Raw genomic sequence first — 23150 nt, 5'->3', positions numbered from 1 at the left:
GCACATTCAACACATTGATTAGGAGATTGACTTATAATTTAGTTTTGAAATATGTGTTGTTGTTGATTGCCAAAAGATGGAGTGGAAGGCATTATGGAAGACCCAAGGGTTTTGTTTTTAAGTGGCACGCATTATGTGCACAAAAGTGTATTGTTCTTAATTAGTGGTTGCTATGGTTTTAGGTTTACCAACTCTTTCAATATTTTGAGGTCCTCTTCTTCAACCATCGGATCTTTGGATTCACACTGGGTTGATGAACTTGATGTTGATGGCCTGGAATGCATTACAATGACTTTACATGGAATTATGAGGTGAATAAAAAAAGAATTAAGCTTATTTTTTATGCACCAAGTAATATTGCTTACAGGCAGTACCATTGGAAAGGGCAAATAATTAAGAAATGAAGCTCATATGTACTCCTTTTTCTTTTGGACACATGAATTTATGAATAAGTCTAAGAAGATAACAACTTTAAATGGTCAAACCTCAAAAAACTTAATAAAGATAATAATTGATAGGTTAAATTTTAAATTTACTTTAAATGTTAACATAATACTTTAAAAAATTATTGAATTATTTAAGAAAATTTAAATAAATTTTTATTATTTTATTGTGTTTATCAAACCTTTATATTTTTATTTAAAGTCAAATATAACTTTCATAACTAATTGTTGTTTATCAAAATGTTTATCATCACATATTGTAGTAGATAATGATATAATATATTAATATGACATAATGATATTATCACATAATATTTCTGATCTTCCACATAAACACCATGTGAACATAAAAATAATATATTATAAAAGTTTATTTAACATAAAATAAAAATATAAACATTTAACTAAACATAAAAAACAAATAAAAATTTATTCAAATTTTTTAAATAATTGATGTAATTTTTAAAGTATCATACCTAACGTTCTATATTATATAAAAACCCAAACCTAACATATTAACATAATACCACGTGATAATGTTGAGCTTGTGATGGACAAATCATCTATTTCCGTAATTATTTTGTAATGAATTGAATCACATGAGCAGATAATGTAATCCTGGCCACTGCCTAGTGCCGAATCTGCTAATAATCCACTGAATTTCATTTTAAACTACAAGAAACACGTTTCATTGAACGTACCCTAACCCTGTTAATTCTTTAATTTAAATCAACTAAGCCCAAAGGTCATTGGCAAATTGACATATAATTTCATTAAGTTAAATACTCAAGTACAACATTGAATTTCTACTAATTGGTTAAGAAGAATTTCAACTTACTTTTCCTCCTTTTGTCCCCTCTCCTTTCTTCAGGACTATTGGGGAAAATTTTACTTAGAACCTGCCATGAGCTCAAACTGTTGGAATGATGAATACATCAAAGCGATGGCAGAAGTACAGAAAATGTAACTTGGAACAGTCATATTATTCTTTAGAAAAGGAAATTGCATATTGTTAGCAGATTGACGATGAATAACATCATATAGTATAATAATACTAACATCCTTCGCGATTTTCTTTGATCTTTTAGGCCTCAATTTTACCGACCAAGAGCTACCATTTATGGTTTAGTGGAAATCAAGTTGGTGAGGTCAAAAGAAATGACCAGTAACAGTCTTTACCTTCAGGCTTCACGTATCAGTAACTTTGCTGACAATAGTTGAGGCGAGCTTTGCAATGCCTGATTCTGGGGATTGCCGAAGCCGTCCAATCACTGGGAAGAGCTCTGATGAACGGAGGAACTGTCGGCAATGTGGATATGCACACATCTTTCCCAGTGAGAAAAGAGCTATCTTTAGAGGTGACTCATTAATAGCATCCTTTTTGCTTGGGTTTAAAGCAACTACTGAACAGTCAGCTACCAATTTTAATAAAGCCTGCCAATAAGAGAAAATAAAAAAAAAAAAAGAAAGGCAAACAGGAATCACCATTTAAGTTAGGTAATCAAGATGGTAAGAATTAGTAAATCCTGTTTGCTCATGTCTTGTGGCCCCTATGCAGCCAAAATATGAAAGGTCTTGCCAACTGTGTTTGGTGTTACATATCCACGTCACTTCGTTTATTTAATACTTTCAAACAGAGATGTTAAAGGAGATATATATCAATTCCAGAAAATCAAGTTATTTAACAATGGTTTTCTGACTAGAAAAAAATTCAAAAGCATGCATGCCATTGAAATCATCGATGACTCCAAGCTTCAATGACTCACAAATTTAACGTCTTGGGAGCTTTAGGAGCTTGCTTGATTTGTTGTTATCAAATAGTCACACAAGCAATAACACTAAGATTAATGCACTATGTCAACTGACCTGGATGGCCCCCTTGGAGATAATTTCCTCGCAGAGCTTGTACGAGTTGCGTACTAGATTACTCAATGCACCTGCAGCATTTGCTTTAGTCTTGTCTTCCTCTGCTGAAAGCAGCAGCTTTGCTAGTTGAGGTATAGATCTCCTGAGTTCTTCATACAACATATCATTATGGTAGGCAGCGTTCCCAATCTGTGGAGAGAAATTAATAAGCAGCTGTAATTATACGTATATATGCCATAGCAACAGAGCCAAAGACATGCTGCTGCTATAATATTTATAATTAAAGCTCCTGCCATAGTAGCTAAGAACAGGTTGTACCGCAAAACATGCAAATTTCCTCGTCCGTTTGTCTGGATCAGCACACCGATCAATAAGAAGCCCAATGATGTGATGTCTTGCCTACAGCATATACATTGGTCAGTAAGAATCTGATAGCCTGCAACATAATTTTTCATATGGTGTTTGTGTTCAAAGACTGACAAAAATCACAATGTTTATCTCCATATCCCAAAGTCCAAGTAATGAATTGTAAACTGTTGAGAAAATTATAGAACTCTGGTTCATACAGTTTACCATGGCACAATGCGATATATTGTTATTTGTTTGGTACTTACCAGTGCATCATAAAAGTATGCACTATGGCGACACATGTTGCCTAGAGCATTGCAAGCTTTGGCACGAATATTGGGATCTTCATGAGTGAGAAAGCCCTGCAGAATCTCTAATATTGAAGCCCCATTAATGAATTCATAGAAACCCTGCATGACCATATGATCTAAAACTCATTAGTCAGACCATGGGCTTCTAGTATAAGTTCATCTCTCTTTAAAAGAGAATCTAAAAGGCTACAAATTTACTTTTTATATTGCTTTCTAAGTTTAACTTCACAATCCATAAACTGGTTCATGGGAGACCACAGTCATTAGAAGAAAAGCCTTATGAATCAAACAAAACTAAGATACAATGCAGGAAAGACATCAACTGAATAATTTCAGGAATTAAACATAAGTCACAACATGATGATTGATGGGGAAATGAAAGGGTAACAACTTAGCCATGGTGAGAAAAGGCTTCATTATAAAAGAAAGTTCAAAATTGAAAATTACAAGATCACCTTCGTAAGACTGCTCAAATAGGAAAAAGTTTTCATGTTAAGCTGCTAGCTGAGCCATTCATTCAATTTTGGAAAACACTTGTCTCAGACCACTGTGTTTTAGAAGCTAAATTTAACTATGGAAAGGAACTAAGTTAACTTTCACATCTAATGATGCAGCAGGAACTATTTGACAATTTGATGAAAACATAACCTGACCTTATCCATTCGAGCGAGATCAGAAACAATCATCAAAGTGTCCAGTGTGGCTTCTCTCGGACTTGAACAATCAAGCAACCTTCTCATTCTATTTGGATCCAATAACCCTTTCCCAACAAGTTGAACTGCAAGTGGTCGATGTCCTATCATTTTGGCAAGAAAGGCAACTGTCATTCCCAGATCCTTTGACTCTAATTGTTCCAAACAACGAAGAATGACGCCAGGCACTCCCACCTGAGAATTTCAGAAAATACTAAATGAGGAAAGTATAGGCTCTCAGTAACTCGAGGCTATCTTAGCACCTTAAACATTATTCACATTGAACCTAACAACTAGAAAAGTAGACAAGCCCATCAAATGTGTTCTTTTCCATGATGTCCTTTTTTAAGTTGAGGGGGCAAACGGCACTTAAAGAAATAAGAAACTATCTCTAGAAAGTTAGTGAGTTGCTTATTTAAAGCAGTGCACACAGTCCTGTGCACTGAGCAGCCAGATAGGAGTTATGAGCTGCCTCCTTTTTAACCAAGCACCATTCAGCTAGAGAAACACTTTGAATGGCACATTTTCTCATGATAACCCCACAAGAAAGCAGTCTGGAGAACCGCCTTCCTACTCCAACCTATGGCCTAGGAAAAGAAAGAAAGGGATAGGATCTGACCTCCAGGAGGATTTTAATATATTTCCCCATGTCATCCTCAATTGCTTTCACCATGTCCTTGTCTTCCATGCATACTCTACCAGCAGGTGAACCCATGTTGAGAATAAACCCACTATTTACAGAAGCAGTTGCAAGTGGCAAGCCAGAAGCATTTTGTACAGCGACAAAAGGAAATGCTAAAAAATCAATTACTGTATTTATTATATCTCTGACACCATCCTTCCCTCCACCAGGCCCAATCCAAGACCTCACAAGCTTGAGATGAACATCAGATATGAAACTACAGATGAGCTTCATGTGTTCGCTGCTGAGCAAAGCTTGACGAAAGGTTAAAAGTCCACCTGAAAGGCAGTGGCATATAGCTGAAACTGCCCATACAACCCCTGTAGGAGACAAGCCGACTCCATTATTGGGGCTATCAACTCCTTGACGTGAAGCATTCAGATGGCTGCTGGCCAACAAATTAATAAGAAGCAAGGGGATACCGCTTGCAATCAACTGTTGTACGGCCAATGGTCCTCCCCATTTCAGTTTGGACTCTAACAAGCCAACACATCCATCCCTAAGACCATGCCAATATGAGAGAACCGCTTTAGGGACTTCATTTTCAATCTCTGATGAAATTTTAAGGTGATCACAAAGTGTGCTAGTTGGAGGAATCAAGGGCACTGCAATTTCAGATATGGAAGACTCGACAGACAGTCCACCTTCAAGTGATAAAATGGAAGCAAGAGCTAGCATGGCTGATGCAGAATGAGGTTGTAATGAAGTAATAGTTGTATCATTAGAAGAAACATGGTGAGCAAGGATCGAAAGTCGAGAGAGTTGCTTCTTTGGTGAGGTTGTAAGCATAAATAATGCAGAATTTCTTCCAGTAGACTTTAAGCATTGAGCAATTGTAGCAATGAGAAGGCAGGAATGCAGAGTCAATGCCGGAGGATTGCTTATTTTACACTTCAAATTAGAAGTCTCAGTTTGTGCATCTTTGTTTAATGACGAACATAAAGATAATATAGAGAATAGCTCTGAGACAATGGTACCATCTGCTCCACCACTAACAACAGTAGTAACAGGCAGGGAATTCGGAAAGCCACAAAGAACAGTTGGAATAATTCCATTGTGGAGGCAGCACCTTGACAAAATCTGACACAAGTTAAGAATATAATTAGGATATTTAATATATTATGCTACAATAAGCAACCAAATATAATTAGGATATAAAATAAATGTTAATTAAAGTCTTCAGCTGCTCCTCAGTATGGCAAAATTTTCAGAAACAGGAAGAAATACCTGAATAGCAGCAGATAGTGCTGGCTCTACTCGTTGATGAAGGCAATGGACTATAGCAAATTGCACAGCTTTTGATCTGACAAATGCCCTAGTCACTACATCAATAACTTTTGCTGATTCTGTTCCAGTCAGCAAACCTCGGGCATGATCTCTGACATCAAGTCGGACAACAGAATGATTCCACAAAGCATCCAAGGGAAACAAATTGGGATTTTCCTTCACAAAAGAAATTTCTAGAGCATCCATCAATGACCAGATAGCCCTACATGCTTCACAAGCAGCACGCAGCATATTTGTGGATCCAGAACTGAGACTTGAGCCTGAAGTTGCTAAACAAAGACATAAATGATCCACCAAACGGGACGTTACAGCATGGTCCAAAATCTGTTTCAATGATTCATTCACCATAGAGGAAGAAGAGATTCCCTTAGGAACCGGAGTCAAAGAATATGCTCTAAGACCCTGAGCTACTCTAGCTAATATAGTTGTGATGCATGCACAAGACTCAGAGAAAACTCTCCCAGAGGGATCTTCAATGTGGCCAACAACCTATATAAACAAAATGACAGAGCTTGAATAAGGTGTCTGAATTGTTGGCAGAGACCAATATAAACCATAGAAAAATATACCTGTGAGAAAATTTCAACTAAGACAACCCAGTGCTTGAAATGTGAATTGGCCATATCACTTCCATTATTTTCTGCCAGCAGCATTTTAGTAACTGAAAAACTCTGCAAAATTTACAGAGAAATTTCAGCCATATATAATAGTAGAAAAGAGCGTTGGACTTTGTAAATGATTCAGTGATCAATATTTAGATAGCTCTTCAATAACGTTTCATGATAGTCATTTGTTTCAGAAACCCAGATAGAGAAAGTTCAATACACTTGACAGAAAAAAAAAAAGTACAGCCTGCATTTAGAAGAAGGAAAAGAAAATACGGTGCATGTTTATGGTTATGAAAAATGGATGGCCATGTCCAAAATCAGAGTAACCATAGACATGGTTGATTTATTCATAAAACCCAAGGCCAAGCTAGCATGATACATGGTGTTAGAAATGGGGGAGGATTACTAAATGAGAATTAGTTGTATACCTTTGCTACTAGCTCGTAAACATCAGATGATTTCAAACCAACTAATATGGCAGTGAAATTAAGAAGTTCACACATTATTTCATCAAGAATTCCACCAGAATGGAGAGCACCAGCTGAAACTAGATTTGAAAGAATTCTCAACGACTGACTTGAATGGAGAATATCTTGATCCCTGTACAAGCCACTGTAAAATGAGAGCTGACTTCAAGAAAGTATCAATGGACATCTGGTATTTGATTCAAGGAAATTTATAATAAGCCACTCTAGAATGCTTCAGAAACACTGGAACGATGTAAAACAAAATAACCAAATGACAGAGCAACATTATAGCCAACATTGAAATAATAACTCTGGAAATACATTTTATAAAATGATACAAGGTTTATCTTTGAAGAAAATCTACCTCAACAATCTTGAAAAAGACCATTTCCCTAGCTGCACCATGTTGATTATGATTTATAATTCCATCTTTTCCCCACCCTGCTCCTTGGTTTTGAAATCTTTGAGATGTCTTTTGGTTAGTGACTTAGCAATAACTGCATTTTTCCAATTATTTTATTTTTATTGATATTATATGAAGGTGTCACTTGGAAATTGCAATCTTGGACATCAAATTTTGTCATTTTTATCCTGTGCCATTTTAACATGTAAATTTCACCTTGGAATCTAGTGTTTATCAATGTAACTTGGTAACAATTATAACAAACAATCCCCCATTGAAGGAAATGAGAAACTGAGAAAGTCTAACCTCAATACTTGGAAATACTAAGTACTTTGTTTCCTAATGGATTGTTATTAGTTAAATAGGGTACACCTCCCCCCCCCCCCCCCCCCCCCCTCCCTTTGTGGATCAGTTTTTACTGCTTAGCATGAAAGATGAGGTTTAGTTTCTAAAACATGGTAGGGACCATTGCCAAAAAAGCAAAAAACAAAAACTCAGACAACATCAAAAAGAAAGAAACTAGTTACTAAAACTGTGTCCTACATAAAGGCAAAACAGCCAATATGTGAAGCTAAAATAATTTTTTGTGATAGAACACTCAGAAAATGAGATATAACTTTTAGATTCATCATAAACCATTCTTAGCAAGTTCACATTCATATCTAAGAAAAAAAAATGTCTTGCAATGGAAGCTGGTCATAGTGCAACAACTTTGTATGTTTTGCTCAGGAAAAACAAAAAAAAAAAGAGTAAAAAACGGAACTAAAGCTGCAGTGATAACTAACACATTTCAACCAGACAATCAAGTTAAATACTTGATGCTAAATGAAGATGATCCATAGACTCATTTTTTTACCTGCAAGCATTTTGTGATCCTTCTGACCATCTTTTGATTGGCAGCAAAACAAGTGCTAATGCTTCATTATCCTTACCAATAATTTGAGCACCATTAACTGTGTGGGAGTTATTTTCCAATCGGTCCAATGCCTGGTTACCTGAAGAGAGATATAAATCTTAATATGTCATAACAATGAAATGTATAGAGAAAACCAATTACTGAGTGATAATAAAGCTAGAGAATACTAACACTAGAGACAAGATTGGCTTTAAAAACAGTAGGTTAAGATTCTATCATTTTCACAGTGAAGAGAGGACAAATTCCTTTATAGAACATCAGTTGGTTCATCTTAAAGCCTTTGACCTCTTATTAAGAACTCTTTCTTTAGTTTATAGCTTTCATTATATATGTTTAACCTATTTAACAAAAAGAAAAGTTTACATTTACATGAAAAGGTTGCAACATGCACAAGAACAACAAATGAAAAGGCAAATGTAGCACAGGAGGGAATGATCACTCATTTATTTCTCTGTCAAATATCACAAGTTAAAAACTAGACGTACCAGCTGGTCAAGGAAATCAAACTTAATTAAGAATTCAAAACATCATAAACAAATTATACAAATATGAGGGGAAAGAAAACAGGACTATAGTCACCTCAAAAAGATAAACACATAGAAAAGAGCAAGATTCAAACCACTTTAGAAATTTCAGTTTACAAGTTTAAAACTATGTCTACCTAGTGTTTCTGGAGTAAGTCAAACAAAACAAACAATAGTCAAGTAACTCAACAACATAGGCAAATTATTTGAACTTGACAAAAAGAAAAAAGGATAATATCAAGTAATAAATAAACAAAACTAAACAAGAAAACATGGCTTGAAATTACTTTAGGAATTTCATTTAAAAATTATAAAGTGAGAAAGGGGCAATTTTATAGTTTTAAAATCATCAATCTGTGAGCCAAAGTCAATGTGCATATTCCACCAATCATCAGATCACAATATTCTCTAATTAATGCAGCATGGAAAGGAGTTGCTTGAACTTAAGTTAAATTTTGTAATTTTGTTAAATTTTATGAGTTTATTTGATAATTTAATATAGAGTTATGATTTTAGTATTTAGGCTATATTGTATTAATTAGTGTTTTCCTTATTGTCCAAGTATTAGGGCATTAGGATTTACCTATGTTTTATAGTTTCTAGTAGGTTTAGGATTATCAATTATTGAGATTGTGGAACACCCACTATCTAGGATTCTTCTGAACCTCTACCCCTTATTGTCAACTCTGATTTCTAACTTTTTCTCTTTCCCTCTCTTGTTCTACATCACTAATAGAAAAATATGAACTGAAAACAACAATGTAGCATTGTCTACCTGACTGCTTAATGTCATTGGGACTTGAAAATCCAGGAAACTCCTCATGAAGTACAGAATTTCCTTGGACAGTATTAGGACTATATTTTTGAGCATCACTCTGAAGGATTGGAGCATTACAAGTCTCTGAAGCGGCAGGAGAATTGCCTTTACCTATGACAAAGTAGTTCACAATGGTGAAAAAAGAGTAAAACCTCTATGTTTCAAATAAAGAGTGAAAGCAATGTTCTCAAAAGGGATAATATACCATTTGGTGTTTGGAAATTGTTTTCCTCACCCCTCAATGCAACATCAGATCGCCTAGTTGGAGTAGTTGTACCAAGCACCTCCTTGAATGTTTGACTAAAATTAGACTTTAATATTCTATGGATTTAGAAAAGAAAAAACTAACAAGTTTCTCCACTAAAGAAGATAAAATGACAATTTTCTTGGAAGGAGTACACACACTTGCTGCTTAGAGTAAACAAAAGTTTCTCTTTGCATTTTTTATCTCAATAATGGAAGCATAATATTTTGCACGCATCAGCTACATTACCCTGGCCTCAACTTCATCTAAGGTTTCTTTAACAAATGGATGTTCAAGAAGCGCTGGCCATGTCAATCGATTTTGAGGTACCTGTTCCCAATGATATTAAAAACAAAATCAGGATTTGCACTTTAAAGTAAAGTTAAAGATCATGACAAATAATTTTGCATCTAGACAACAGAAAAACCTTGTTAAGCAATCCCTTAAGAAAGCTTTTGAAACTTGCACTCATGTCATCAGGGTATTTGACTGGATCCTGAAATATTGCTCGCAAATTAGTATTTCCTTGGCACACCATAATTTACAGTTAGGCAAGGCAAAATTACATTTTAAAGAAAAAAATTTTGGGTAATTGTGCCTTAATAATGCACCAAATGAGAAAATCTTTTAGGAAAATAGGAACCCTCTTAATGTGTACCTTCACTATGTGCCGGATGAGTGCATATACTGAATTTGTATAAAAGGGAGGCTGCCCAACGAATAATTCATACCTGTTGCATTTACAGCTAGTGTTCAATTCAATGTGAACAAGAGATAAAGGACATGATGGCACATCTGATTCATCTTGCAAAAAATCAATTAAACAAAGGGCTTCCTCACTATAAAATTAGGAAAAATGCATGCATACAGTATAACTCCAAGAGACCACAGGTCAACAGTGTGGTTGTAGGGCTGTTCTCGCACAAGCTCTGGGGCCATGTACAAAGGGGTGCCTGCAAAAAATTTGGAGAAGCACCACTGAACTAGCATAAATGAAGGAAAATCCACAGGATATTCTCTAAGGTGGTTGAGTAAGAGAAAAAGTTAAAAAGCCATATAGATCCTAATATCAGGCAAACCTTTTATGGATCTTAAAACAACAGTATTTGTGGACATTGCACGTGCAAACCCAAAATCACAAAGCTGCAATAGGTGGAAGACTGCATAAGTTACAAACAAAGGATGCCCTTTGAAGAACAATTAGCATAAAGTAAGAGGCCTCAGCATAGAATTGGACATGAATATGGAAGGTGTACAATTAGCATAATGATACAAAAATGCTACCAATTCCTAACGAAAAATCAGACCAGGACTACTCTTCACAGACACAATGCTAAACTTATTAAACGCATGCGTGGTATCTAACCAACCAACCTTAACAACAGAACCAGCACCAATGAGAATGTTTTGTGGCTTCATGTCACGATGGATGATACGGTTGGAATGCAAGTAATGCAATGCCCTCACCTACATAATAACAACCAAAAGAAGGGGAATTCCAAGTCAAGCAAACTTGTGAGCTTGATGCCGGAAATGAAAAAAATCGCTTTGACAGCAACATTTCTAAGATGAAAGTACCAGTTGCTTAGCAATTGCTTGAACTTGTTCTTCAGGAAGGCATTTATCATCCTCTAGAATCTGAAATAGATCACCCTGCATACCACAAAACGCCATCAACTTATAATATTTTCCAAATTAATCAGTTGTGCGCATCATTTAAAGATAGGAGATCATTACTTGCGCGAACTCTGTGACAACACAGAATTCTTGTTGGCTTTCAAATGAATCAATCATTTCAATTATATTTTCATGCTTCAACTTTCGCAGAATCTGCAATAAGTAAGAGGTTAAATCACAAATTACCAAAAAAAAAAAAAGATTAAACAACATTGGCATGGACAAATCTTATAAAGAATAATTATGCATTTATTTGAAACATTAGATGATACCTCAATTTCCTGTCTTAAATTATGAATGTCCTTCTCAGTTTTTCCATGCTTCATAATAAACTTCATTGCTACGGTCTGATATTGAAAATTATATAATAACATTATAAAAAATTGACCAAAAATTAGAAAAAAAAAGAAATGAAATGGAAATGGAAAAATTACCTGGCCGGTGTATTTTCGCCTTCCTTTATATACTTTTCCAAAAGAGCCTTCACCTACTAGCTCTATTACATGATACTCCTCTATTCCCATTCTTTTACTTCCACAATTTTTACTTATCTGCTTCTTCTTTTCAAGCTAAGCAACGAAAAATAATAATAAGGAAGTAATTTGAATCTAAAAATCTACTTTAAATTAGAATTAATTTCTATTTTCAAGATGAACATGTAACATACACCCTAACTCTACGAAAGACTTCTAAATCGAGCACCATTTGGGAGCCGAGCAAGTGAAGGAAAATTCAAAAATTTGGAGGAAAAAAAAGGAAAAAGAAAAAAGAAAACAGCACTACTTAGAAACTTGCTTTAGGTTTTTAAAATTTTCATTTCACATTCCTTTTTCCTGCATTCAATCGGCGATCAATGGTAGTAGCATTGGAGTGAAAAAGAAAAGTAAAATAAAACAAAATAAAATAAAATAACAATATTCGGAGAAGAAGAAGGGGAAGTACCTGACTTTGAATCAGGGGAGCCAAGCAAATCTAGAGAAAGTTTTCGAGAGAGAAAGAGGAGAGGAAAGATAGACTGATTTTTTGAAGAGAAAAATTTTGAAAAGAAGTGTTACAGTGAGTCCCGCTCGTCAGATTTAAAGTTAGTACTGAGTAGGCTCTCCGGGTCGGTTTATATGGGTTTGGATCCTTGGGCGCGGTTTTGGAAAATTACTCTGAAAAAATGTGGTTTAATATTTTTTTTGGTGTTTGATATTACATTGACAAAAGTTAAAAAAAAAAAAGTCATCAATATTATTTGAGTAAATTATTTTCAATATGTATCAAAAAATAAATTATTATGAAAAAATTTAAAAATTTATTCAAAAATATAGTTTTTAGATTTTCTTAAGGAATTTATATTACTTCAATTTAAAAAATAAATAATTATATTCCCTTCATTTTAAAAGATGGTAATGTTATATATTTGAAATAAAATAAAATAAAATAGGGACAGTTTTATAAGTGAAGAGGGGATAATTTTGTCATCTTTCAAAAGAGGAATGGGTATTTCGTCATTTCCTGTACAAACCATGAGTTGCAAGTTGCAAGTTGCAAGTTGCAAGTTGCAAGTTTCAAATCACAAAAGCACTTTCCGAGGAGCTGTTGCGGTTGGTCAAAAAATGACCGTTGAAAATAGCTTTTGCGGTTAGCCAATAAAATGACCGTTAAACGGAGTTTTAATCAAATTAGTCAATAAAATGACCGTTAAATGGAGTTTTAAATCAAATTATCGTATGTGTTTTATTTAATTGAAGGAAGAAGATTTTATTAAGAATTATTCATCAACCAATAAATCAAATATTCCAATGTTTTTAATTATTGTTTGTTTTACATTGGGTTATTTATAAAAACTATATTTTGGAATCCAAGCCAAATTAAGCCAAGGAACTAATTCGGTACTGTGCTTGGCTTTCAAAACATATTTTTTACAATCATCATGAATTCGAGCATAAAATTACCTTTTTTATAACAATTCTTGAATCAATGGCAAAAGCCCTTTGAATGTGTTTTGGCCGTTCACAAACTTTGGTTTACAGAAGAAATTACTAAATATTCATCCTTATTTCAAAGATGTGAAATATAAAACATTATCCTTCAATCTTTCTTTTTTTGTATAAATCTATCTATTTTTTTGGATTCTATTTCAAATGTATAGCAATATTGTTTTTTGATATTGACATAATTTGAACTTAAAATGAAAATCTAGAAGGAATATAGCTATTTACTTTCTAACTTGAAATATTTTAATTCTTCTACTAATTATTATTTTTTATAAATTTTTAAAATTAAATTTCATATATTATTTTGTATGTCTTAATAGCAAGTTACTTAAATAGTATTAAAAAAATTGACTTATTTTTTACATTTCAACGTCATGTCCTTTTTAGACCTTTGAACTCTCCACAGCACTTTTAACAACAATACCAAATACTTGAAAAATCTCAAAAGACAATTTTCATAGCAATCTCATACAACATTTTACAAAGGTGAAACTCTCTCCCACCAATGCATTTTTACACCCACAGCTTTGTCAGATCGTTTAGCTCCGTTCATCTTCAGGACAAGAGTGCTCGAATATTGAGCTATTATGCACTCGTTCAAGGGTGGCTGCTTCTTAGGCAAATCTCTTGGCTGTCTTTGCACCCTTACCTCCTTTATCACTGAGCAGTCATTTGAGGGTAGTAGCTGATGATACAAGCTGTTTCCTTCTTGACAATGAAGCTTATCCCCTATCGTCTCACTAGTCGACTTCGACCCTTGTTATTTTGAGGTTATATCTAGTATTCAAGTCTACCTCAATTTGGTACTGCTCTACCCATCTGCACCAAAATAGTGCTTTACCCCTAGATGTCTAGTCAACTATTGTGCTTCAACGCATTTCGGGGAGAACCAACTAGCTCTAGGTTCACGTGGCATTTCACCTTAACCACAACTCATCCGCTGATTCTTCAACATCAGTCGATTCAGACCTCTATTTAGTTTCACCCAAGCTTTATCTTGGTCATGGATAGATCACCAAGGTTCGGGTCCATAAGTAATTTTTCCCAACTCGAGCTTCTTTCAACTATAATAACAATGCCAAAATAAACCTAAAGACTAGACATGTCTCAATGGGCAATCTTACTTTGCTTAGCTAGCCCTATCTTTATTATTTTTGCCTTATCTTGTAAAGAAAGGAAGGTTCATGAATAACCAATTCTTGGAAGAACACTATGGTTCTGCTTCTGTTTGGTCCTACTAGGCCATTAAAGTCTCACTGCTTATTATTTATGTGAATCTTTGTATCCCCAAGGAAATTTCATGCATTGAGATAGTAGGTTGGATTATTATAAAACATAGAAATGGATGATCAATCAATGGAATATTTGCTTTTAGATCTCTTCTAGTGCTTATCAAATAAAAATATTAGGTCGAGGTCGAAATAAGGGCTTTAACGAGTGTGTGCATGTTGCTCTAAACCACTATTCCTATTGCTAGGAGTGAAATAAATTATGTGGCTACCTGTAGTTTGAGATATAAGATTGGGAAAAAAAAAAAAAGGGTAAGTGAGAGATGTTCCATGAGCTACTTGTTTAAAGTTTGTTTCCATTTCTAAGTAAAGAAAGAAAGGAGAGACTTTTCAGACTTAATTAACTTCATGAGAATCCAAGTCTTGGCTCTACCAACATAATTAAGTTAGGTTTATTATTAAGATATTTAAAATATGTTTATATTAATATTTAATATTTTAAATATATTTTAAGATTAAAATTTTAATTAAATTATATTATTTAGTAATATATTAATGTTCTCATGTTTGGTCAAGCTTATGCTTAAAACATAGTGTCTAGGTGTCATGACTTGCAAATCCATGACAAATCCAACCTAGGCAATCATTAGGTCAATAGTGAACAAGGGTTACCATGCACAAAATAAACTAGCAAGATTAAATCGCACAGGGTGTAGAATGATGGGCTGTGCAAAGTAGATTAGCGGGCCTAGCATGCAAGGCCTTGGCACATATGGGTTGTGGGTTGAACTTCTTGTATAATGCTGCCAACAAAAATGGTGGCTAAGTTAGTCTAAGATTTTATGTTGCATTGAAGTAAAAGATCGAACTAAAGTCTCATAGTATTTATTATTCAATTGTAAGTAATGTGTCCATCTTAAATATTCAAAGTTTGCAAGGTATGGGAAATCAATAGACTTTAAGTAATCAAAGTTAATTATACGCCCTCGCATTACCTTACGTTTGGCGAAAAAGTCGTTGAATTTTTGAATGTGCGATGGATGAGTGAAATTACGCAAAAACGAACTCTCATTCGATACTAAAAATGTCCTAGCACTAGAAAAGTTGCTTGAACCTCTTAATAGTCACCTTTATACATTTTAGATCTGTGACTTATTTCGAAATTTATGAAATTTGGAGGCTTGGGGTGTTTTGGTCAGAAATGATTTGGTAGAAATATCGTGGAGGATGAGGGAAATGATTTAATTGATACAATTTCTCTCAAAATGTAAAGGAATCCAAGATTTGGAGAGATTGAGACCTTAAGGTGTAAAACCCTAAATTGAATTTTTTAGAAAATTTAAAAGCATTTTGAGAAAAATTTATATTTTCGATGCCAAAAATTAAGAGGGAAATACTTTAAACAATTTAGAATTGGAGAAATTTACTATGAAGTTGAGAGGATTTGAAAGAATGAGGTGTTTTGGTGCCACGGTTATGAGATAAAGGAAGCGTCATGTACTATTAAAATAGTACATCTATCGATAGACATTTTAATTTATCGATAGATGCGGTTTCATAATATGATTGAATGTTTATTGATAGAATTTATCATCGATTGATAGATGGTGCACGTAATTGCTTCTATTGATAAACGATATTGATTTATTGATAGATACTCTTATGTGGACGTTAAAGAACAATGTTTGACATTCAAACTCATATAAAAAGATACAAAATCGAGTTTTGGATGAAGAAAAGGTCCAACATATTCTTCTTTGCATAATATTTTTGTACTCGTCATAATTCTAAGCATTATTATTTTTAATTTTTATAAGTTTAAGAAAAAATTAAACATTTAGTAATTTTTCATATTTTAATATTTAAATTATTAATATAATTTTTTTTTATTTTTGTAAATTTATTATTTATTATTTTAATTACTTAAAAGTTGAAAGGTTAAAATTTTATATTACAAATTATAAATTTATTCAACTTATATGTTTTTATACATAAGGGTAATTGTATCAATTTATATTATATTCTTAGTAAATTTCTATCAAATCAAATACTATAATATAATTCTTTCAGTAATTACATTTTCTGCAACCATCAATTTTTCTTGTTATATTAAACATTATAAAGTTACATTTTTAATAATTACATATTCAGCAATCACATTCCAATAACAAATCAAATACAACCTTAGAACCTGTTTGGCCTAACTTTTTTTTTTAACTTAAAAGTTATTATAAAGTTTTTATAAAAAATAATAACTTTTAGAATTAAGCTGAAGTTGTTTGATAAATTTTTTTTTATAAGTTATAATTTTGATTAAGATTATTATAAAGGATATTTTTTTTAGAGAGTTATATTATAATTATTTTTAACAGGTGAGGATATTTTTGAAATAAAAATAATTTTTTTTATATTTTTATAAAAAGAAAAAAAAACTCAGGAGTTTTTTCAAAAGTTCTTTTTTTAAAAATTTTATTTTTTAAAAAAAAATTATTTTTTTTAAAAATGTTTAAAATTTATATTTAATTTAATTTTTATTTTTAAAAAATAAATAAATTAAAAAAAATTCAAGTCAAACGAGCACCTGTTACTAAAACAAATTACACAGTGAAGTGGCATAGTGTGCGTAAGTGGTAAGAGCTCCGAGGTTAATCGAGGTGACTTCGACCTTTACGGTTTCTTTAGTCCGCACCAAAATACACGTAGGCACCACCACAACGGAAAAAACAAACACTTCACCTGAGATTGAGAGATTCAGATCTTAAGGGCTAGTGTTCGATTCTTCGTCTTGTCGGAGAATCAACACCGTTTGATCTCACCCCGCATTGCCCTCCCACCCCCGATCCCATATACATAAACAATTTCTCAGATCTTGTTCTCAAAAATCAACGGCTCAAAGTTTATTCTCCATCATTTTGCATAATTCAGGTAAATTGAGCTCAATTCTTTCGTTTTAAGCATTTTAGACTTTAAATTTTAATTCAGTTGTGTATTTTAAAGATTGAGATCGCTGTAAAATGTCGAATTGTAGAGCTCTGTCTGGTTGCTGAGAAAATGGAAGGAAAAGAAAGGAAATTGATTGTTGTTGTTTCCAAGAAAATGGGAGTATGTTGATTTTGTTAAGTCAAACAAGTTGTATCTGGTTGATTTGAGTGGAGAAATATTAATTACTGTTATTTTTTGGTTTCCTGCATTTTCTCTGCAAGCAAACAGGGGATATTACTCTGAAGAGTCAGATAGTATGTGATTTAGCTTTGAATTGAGAATTTGCCATTATTTTTGCATTTTATTAGAGTTTAGTTACAACAATTTTATGATTTTTTTTGGTTATGTTTTTGCCTTTGAAAAGTTTAGGTTGCTAGATTTTGAATAATATAAATAACTATGATAATGTTATCTGTATCAGATTGGTGTTTTAATTATAACTATATGAAGAATTCTGAAGAAATGTTGTGATCAAGTTTTGTTATCCCGCTAAAACTTTTTCCGAATATTAATAAGTAGATACTGCTAACTATATGTATAAGCTGTCTATGAAATTGACATCTTTATGGTAGTGGAATTTTTTCTGTCCTTTAAGTTCAGATTATTTGGTCTATTTTGAGTGACTTCCCAGTAACTTAGGCAGCTTACTCTGGTCTTGTTCATGGCACACACTTCCTTTAGCCTTTCACCGAGCGATTCTCTTCTTGTTCAACTATAGAGATACCAATAATCTTCCTAATAAATTTTTCAATATTCAATTTTTTACTGGATCAAATCATGGTGTGTATGATATACAAAACGTCTGCTGTATGTCTCATGTCTCAAGAGTGAGGTTTTATTTGGATCTTGTAAACAAAAGGGAAAAGGGAGTGATTTTTAAAAATGCCCTAGAAAATTGTTTCCTTTGTATTTTTCCTCCTCTCACCAAATTTTATATAGGGGATGGAATTTTATCATGCTCTTCAATCCATTTTCCACAACACTTTTCCCTTGTTTGTAGAAACTTATGAGTTATGAGTTGAGTCTCTCTTTGTTAAGATGATTGTTTGTATTATGCATTTTAAGAACTTGACTGACATACAAACAGCTGTTATGGGAGCAGAAGAGATTAAAGAAATGGATATCAGCAAGTGGCCTTCAGATTTGGCCTATGAGCAGTGGGTAGCGCTGCCAGTTTCTGGTGCACGACCATCAGCTCGGTACAAGGTAATTTGCTTTAAATTGTAAACCATGCAAAAGAACTTATTGGTTGTGTCATTTTTTTTATAGTTTTCTCTCTCTTTTGGGGTGTTGGGTCATGTTTGTTAACCCTTAATAATGCTGTTATATTGATTTTCATTTAAGTGCTTGCCTTTTTCTATGATTCTTTAGCTAGATGCTTATCATGTTTTTTTTTTGGCTTTTCACTGTAGCATGCTGCAGCAGTGGTTGGTGAGAACCTATATATCCATGGAGGCAGTCGTAATGGTCGATACCTGTCTGATATTCAGGTTTGTACATGACCTCAGTTTATACATATTGAATTACTTTCATGTTTGTAATGTGCTCTTTGGCTGCTTTTGCAGGTATTTGATCTTAGAAGTTTGACATGGTCTAGTCTGAAACTGAAGATTGAATCAGATGCTGATAAATCAGAAGACAATGGCTTACAGGAAGTTCTTCCAGGCACTTCAGATCATAGTATGGTGGGACTTCAGATGCACCATCCCAATTGATATAATCTTTTTGCCTAATTAAATTTATATCCACTTATGCAGTGACTCAATACAACTTTCAATAAGCACTTGAATATATTTTTACTTGTTCATATATTTTTTGCAGATTAAGTGGGAAAACAAACTTCTTCTTCTTGGTGGGCATTCGAAGAAATCTTCTGATGCGATGATAGGTTTGTATTTCCGAGGATCATTTGGTACAAATACACCTGTAGAAGTTAAGGAATCTGGTGTTTGGGTTAATGGTTGGTAGTGAATGAAGTTTGTAAATTGTTTGGAATCTAATAATATGTTAATGGACTTCTTGTAGTGCATGTCCTCAATCTAGAGACACATGTCTGTGGTGTTGTGGAGACCTCAGGAAAAGTTCCGGTAACTATCTTTATTACAGCTTCTTCTATTTTTTAAAATAAAAATTTGCCTTTTCTTATATGCTTTGCCTATTTGTTTCATTCAATCCTCCTTTGATTTTTAATTTTCACCTATTATATGTTGTTTAAGAAGGGCAGAATTTGTTCTTTCCCATTGTTGGAGTCTTGTCTTATGGGAATTTGATTTTGTGCCATGTGTTCCAGGTAGCACGTGGGGGTTATTCTGTGACACTGGTAGGTTCTAAACTGATTGTGTTTGGTGGAGAAGACAGGAGCAGGAAATTGCTGAATGATGTACATGTTCTTGATCTAGAGACAATGACTTGGAGTTTAGTGGAGTCAACGTAAGTATCTTTCTGCTTTTGATTGCTGGTTATTCTTCACAATTTCAGAAGTATTCTGCAACACTTTTGTTGTACTTTGATAGGCAAACACCCCCTGCTCCAAGATTTGATCACACAGCTGCAGTGCATGCTGAGCGCTACCTTTTGATTTTTGGTGGTTGTTCTCATTCAATATTCTTCAATGATCTTCATGTATTGGACTTGCAGACTGTAAGTGTTGGACCTTTTCTTTTTCCTTTTGGGATTTATATTCAATTTTACTTTTGGTATGAGTTGAATGCCATTAATTGTCAATTTTCCTCTCTTGAGTAAGCTGTCACATTTTTTAATGATGAATAATGTGTACAATGCTTATCAATCAACTTGGTAACTAGCATGGCCTCTGGAGATCATCTCTGAGTGCCATTTTCACATAGCTGAAAAGATAGAAAGATGATTGCTTATGCTCATGTGTACTTATTTGTGCTTGTCGAAATAGGGGATATATATTTTCAAATCATAAAGAACTCTTCCAAGATATCCCCAGCGTAGTCCATGAAGCTGGTCCAACCCTAAACTGGCTGTACAGTCTACATTAACTGCACAATAGATGCTGGAACTTTTTCATATAAGTACCTTACCTTTATCTTGACCTTATCGAAAGTAATAACATTTTCTTTTCATCTCAAAAGAAAAAAGTTTAGATCTTAATTCTGGAGATGTACTTACCATCATATTTCATTTGATATATTTAAGCAATACTGCATATTGCATAGTATCTTCCTTAGCGATTAGCGTCAGTTCTATGATTTGATCATTCTTGCTGTCCTAAAGAAATATGAACTGCAGCAGGTGAAGCAGATTTTTTATGATGATAATAAGCTAGAGATAAGGTTATTCTAATAGCATAAAAAATTTAGGGTTCTGCTTAAGTAGTTTGAATGGTTTGATTGACTGCAGTTGATCCTGGATTGCCATGCAGATGGAGTGGTCCCAACCACAAGTTCAGGGTGATTTGGTGAGTCCTAGGGCAGGTCATGCTGGTATTTCCATTGATGAAATATGGTATATTGTTGGTGGTGGAGATAACAGCAATGGTGCGTGTGATGTAATTTTTCGTGAAATCTTATTTATGTTGGAATTTCATTTGCTAAATCGCTTTTTCATTACAGGTTGCCTGGAGACTCTTGCATTAAATATGTCTAAGTTAGTTTGGTCTACTTTGACAACTTTGAAGGAAAGGCATCCACTTTCTAGTGAGGTTACTACTCTGAGCCTTTGATAAACTGTATATCTATGAATACTAGCTGAACTTTTACTTGGGCAAGATTTTTGGAATGTGGCTGCATATTGAGATTTTTCTTTTAGAATAATTTTTGGTGATAGTCCTCACTGCTGTAACATTTTTATCCAACATTTATTTTTTCTAAAAAGACATCAAAATTTTATTGTTTTCATTATCGTTGCTAAAGAAGTATATGTTTGCTATTTATCCAACATTTTTATGTATTTTTTTTCATCAGTAACATTCTTACGTCTTATGCTTTAATTTCTTATATAATTGATTTATCTTTGGGTTTGACTGAATTTTCCTGGCAATTGGCTATTCAAATGCAGGGACTAAGTGTTTGCTCGGCAATAATTGATGGGGAGAAGCATTTGATTGCCTTTGGTGGATACAATGGGAAATATAGTAACGAGGTATATTGTTTAACAACATTTTATACAAAATCATGTTTGTTAAATTGCTGAATCTATGCCAGTATGTATCATTTCTTTTTCCCTGATTTTTAGTGGTTGTCTATTACTTGATAGGTTTTTGTTATGAAACTCAAACCAAGAGACTCATCTCATCCCAAGATTTTTCAGTCCCCAGCAGCAGCAGCAGCAGCAGCTTCTGTTACTGCTGCATATGCCTTGGCAAAGTCAGAAAAGTTGGATTTTCCGCAAATAATAGATCTGAACTTTAATGGAGTTGAAAATAATGTTCTTAAAAAGGATATCAATATTGAAATTGATGCAATTAAAGAAGAGAAAAAGGTGTTGGAGTTGTCAATTGAAGAAGTCACAGCAGAAAACTCTAGGTTCAGAGAGAAGATTGATGAATTAAATAGTAATCATACTGAATTATCCAAGGTATGCTCTTTAAGTGGCTCAAAGTTTAAAGTTTAAAGTTTGAAGTTTTTGTTATTTTAGTTTGCTGTTGTGTTGCAGGAACTCCAATCTGTCCAAGGTCAGCTGATATCTGAGAGATCAAGATGCTTTAAACTTGAGGTTTTCAGTTTTTGATATTTTTTTATTTCATGCTAGATTTTTAACTTAATTCCTTTTTACACTTTTGACCCAAGATCTAAGACATGTTTATATATCTAGGCTCAAATTGCTGAACTACAAAAGATGCTGGAATCCTCACAGTCCATAGAGAACGAAGTACAAATACTTAGGAGACAAAAGTCAGCACTGGAACAGGAGATGGAGCTTTCAGCTGCCCAGAGGCAAGGTTCTGGTGGTGTTTGGCGGTGGATAGCTGGAAGCACATAGAAGTTGCATATCATTTGAAAAAAGGATCATGCCATTGCTAGTTGATCTAGTATATCTGAAGCAATGGACTGGGTATGATCCTGCCCTGAGGATATCAGAGTGCAATCTTTCTTGAAGAACATTTAGATTGTGCACATGGTCTACATGTGTTAGCTTAATAAGTCTTTGTGGGCTTTTGTGTTTCAACCATTGCAGCATTTTCTTGAGGAGATAGATTCTGAACTCGTTGCAAGAATATAGTCTATATGAATTTGTTCTTTCTCTAGCTAGGTTGCCTCCCGCAATTTATTTATTTTATTTATTAAACTTTAAGCCTTTTTGTTCAATGGATAGCTGTTCTGTCTCCCGTAAACTGGGCAAGTTTTGTACTCTTTGATTTTATTTGTTAGTTCCTGTGCCCTCGATCGAATTATATTGTTATGCAAGGAATCTCTTGAACATTACATATTGCTTTGCTCCTTGGGATTATAAATCTGCAAAATTTATATTGAGTCTCGACTCTTTTCCTTAATGTGAAGGACCTGTTCTTGTAATTTATATCGAGTCCCAATGAGATTTGAAGAGAAGAAATTGTGTAAACATGTTACTGTTTTTGCATACATTTTCAGAGCATGTATTGTTTTTCTCTTTTCACTTCTTTAACTCTATTTTTTCCTGTTTGAGCAATTAGGGAAAAAACTGGAATTGGTTTTCCCTAATTGCACAAACAGGAAAAAACTGGA

The 23150-nt window shown here is 33.7% G+C and overlaps 2 protein-coding genes across 5 annotated transcripts; one reads left to right on the top strand and one right to left on the bottom strand.

Moving 5' to 3' along the window:
* Positions 1-930: 930 nt before the first annotated feature.
* FU (kinase family with ARM repeat domain-containing protein) lies at positions 931-12355 on the bottom strand. Of its 3 annotated transcripts, XM_021440326.1 has the most exons (24): positions 12228-12355; positions 11720-11854; positions 11558-11632; positions 11346-11438; positions 11187-11261; positions 10983-11075; positions 10688-10751; positions 10477-10561; positions 10267-10339; positions 10036-10104; positions 9858-9938; positions 9570-9651; positions 9323-9475; positions 7964-8102; positions 6666-6849; positions 6199-6300; positions 5570-6118; positions 4280-5422; positions 3622-3855; positions 2924-3067; positions 2628-2708; positions 2310-2498; positions 1623-1877; positions 931-1342 (listed from the first exon to the last, which is right to left on the bottom strand). In XM_021440326.1, the coding sequence occupies exons 2-23, from the start codon at positions 11807-11809 to the stop codon at positions 1632-1634; spliced, it is 4044 nt and encodes a 1347-aa protein (XP_021296001.1). In that variant the 5' UTR covers positions 11810-11854; positions 12228-12355; the 3' UTR covers positions 931-1342; positions 1623-1631. The 3 variants fall into 3 exon arrangements, with proteins under 3 accessions (XP_021296001.1, XP_021296000.1, XP_021296002.1); XM_021440325.1 differs by lacking the exon at positions 931-1342 and having other exon boundaries at positions 1408-1877; XM_021440327.1 differs by lacking the exon at positions 931-1342 and having other exon boundaries at positions 1408-1877; positions 6666-6837.
* Positions 12356-17136: 4781 nt separating this feature from the next.
* LOC110425127 (Galactose oxidase/kelch repeat superfamily protein) lies at positions 17137-22873 on the top strand. Of its 2 annotated transcripts, none has more exons than XM_021439935.2 (14): positions 17137-17421; positions 18581-18684; positions 18891-18968; positions 19044-19163; positions 19300-19366; positions 19504-19565; positions 19769-19908; positions 19992-20118; positions 20870-20984; positions 21060-21148; positions 21505-21588; positions 21703-22023; positions 22102-22161; positions 22261-22873. In XM_021439935.2, exons 2-14 carry the CDS (start codon positions 18595-18597, stop codon positions 22426-22428), a joined length of 1521 nt encoding a protein of 506 aa, XP_021295610.1. In that variant the 5' UTR covers positions 17137-17421; positions 18581-18594; the 3' UTR covers positions 22429-22873. The 2 variants fall into 2 exon arrangements, with proteins under 2 accessions (XP_021295610.1, XP_021295609.1); XM_021439934.2 differs by having other exon boundaries at positions 18566-18684.
* Positions 22874-23150: the final 277 nt, after the last annotated feature.

Source organism: Theobroma umbraticum, unplaced genomic scaffold (genome assembly GCF_002168275.2).
Source record: "Theobroma umbraticum cultivar Fairchild unplaced genomic scaffold, ASM216827v3 scaffold_81.0, whole genome shotgun sequence".
NCBI classification, from domain to species: Eukaryota; Viridiplantae; Streptophyta; class Magnoliopsida; order Malvales; family Malvaceae; genus Theobroma; species Theobroma umbraticum.
The sequence above is the reverse complement of the archived record's forward strand: the minus strand, read 5'-3'. Positions and strand labels throughout refer to the sequence as shown.